This window comes from Tupaia chinensis, unplaced genomic scaffold (genome assembly GCF_000334495.1).
Source record: "Tupaia chinensis unplaced genomic scaffold, TupChi_1.0 Scaffold000159_1, whole genome shotgun sequence".
NCBI classification, from domain to species: domain Eukaryota; kingdom Metazoa; phylum Chordata; class Mammalia; order Scandentia; family Tupaiidae; genus Tupaia; species Tupaia belangeri.
In genome coordinates this window covers 843,871-844,975 of record NW_006159630.1, presented here as the reverse complement: position 1 = coordinate 844,975, position 1,105 = coordinate 843,871, and the positions used below count along the sequence as shown (strand labels likewise).

The 1,105-nt window shown below is 67.0% G+C and overlaps 1 protein-coding gene across 1 annotated transcript in view; it reads right to left on the bottom strand.

Moving 5' to 3' along the window:
• Nucleotides 1–882, bottom strand: part of NOTUM (notum, palmitoleoyl-protein carboxylesterase) — a gene marked incomplete at its 5' end in the record, with an annotated part of 4,965 nt that extends 4,083 nt beyond the window's left edge. Inside the window, 2 exon segments of the mRNA XM_014586724.1 lie at nucleotides 342–402; nucleotides 787–882. Of these exon segments, the coding sequence (XP_014442210.1) occupies nucleotides 342–402; nucleotides 787–882 (157 nt within the window).
• Between the last annotated feature and the right edge of the window lie 223 nt (nucleotides 883–1,105).

Genomic DNA, 1,105 nt, shown 5'->3' with positions numbered 1-1,105 from the left:
GCCCCCCCGAGGAAGAATATCCCCCAGAAAGGAACACCTCCAGAACAAGATTCTCCCAGGAAGGAAACCCCCAGACAGAACTCCCGAGATAGGACACCCCTAGTAAGTAGCCCTCCGGGACCTTCCCGAGAAAGGCCACGTCCCAGACAGGACACTTTAGGCTGAGGCCCCGAGTGACATCCCCCAGGACAGACTCCTCCAGCACAGCATCTCCAGGGCAGGATTCCCCAGAAAGAGCCCCTAAGAAAGAGCCCCTGGGACAGGAACTTCCCCAGGAAGGGCCACCCCCCGGGCAGGGCCCTCCAGGGAAGACCAGCCCCAGGAAGGACCCCGTGCCCTACACCATGTTGGCGTTCCACCAGTGAGGATTCTCCTCTGGCTGGGAGGACAGGATCCCGGTGCCTGGGGACAGAGGAGGTGGGTCTTTCTGGTGGGACGCAAGTGCAGTTAGCGGGACAAGCAGTGTGGGGAAGTGGGACTCCTCGCCAGCCCTGCGTGGGGACGGGCCTGCACCCAGGTGGCCAGTGGAGTGGAGGACCGACAGGTACCAGGGAGTCGCTGTGGCCAGGACGCCCTGCCGGGCTGGCACCGACCGGTGGCCTTAGGGTGACTGGAAGTCATTATTAACATTTGTGGGGCGGAGAGCAGGGCTGGCGGTGAATGCTCCCAACCTCGGGAGAAGGCGCGCGTTGGGGCTCCCTGGGTGCTTCCAGAGGACCTGGCATGGGGACCCACCGCCCGGCAGCTACTGCCCCAGCGGGGCTCCCAGCCGGCTGGCCTGCTGACCTGTGCGAGTGCGGGGCCAGTCCTGGGAGCTCATGAGGCGCCGCACGCTGTCATATCTGGAGTCGCAGTTCTCCCGGTTGAAGCAGTACCAGCCGCGCTGGTCAGCTGGGGCTGCGAGGCCACGGCCGCTCGGCCCGCCCGCGCCCAGCTCAGGAAGGCAGGGTCATTCCACCTGTCGCCGGGCGCGCGCGACGGCCGCACGGGGGTGCTAGCGGCTGGGCCACTCAGAGCCCGGGGCCTGACGAGCGGCGCGGCCAGTCCCGGCAGGTGGCGCTCGCGGGGCGGGAAGTGTCGCGAGGGGCTGTGTGGTCCGTGGAAA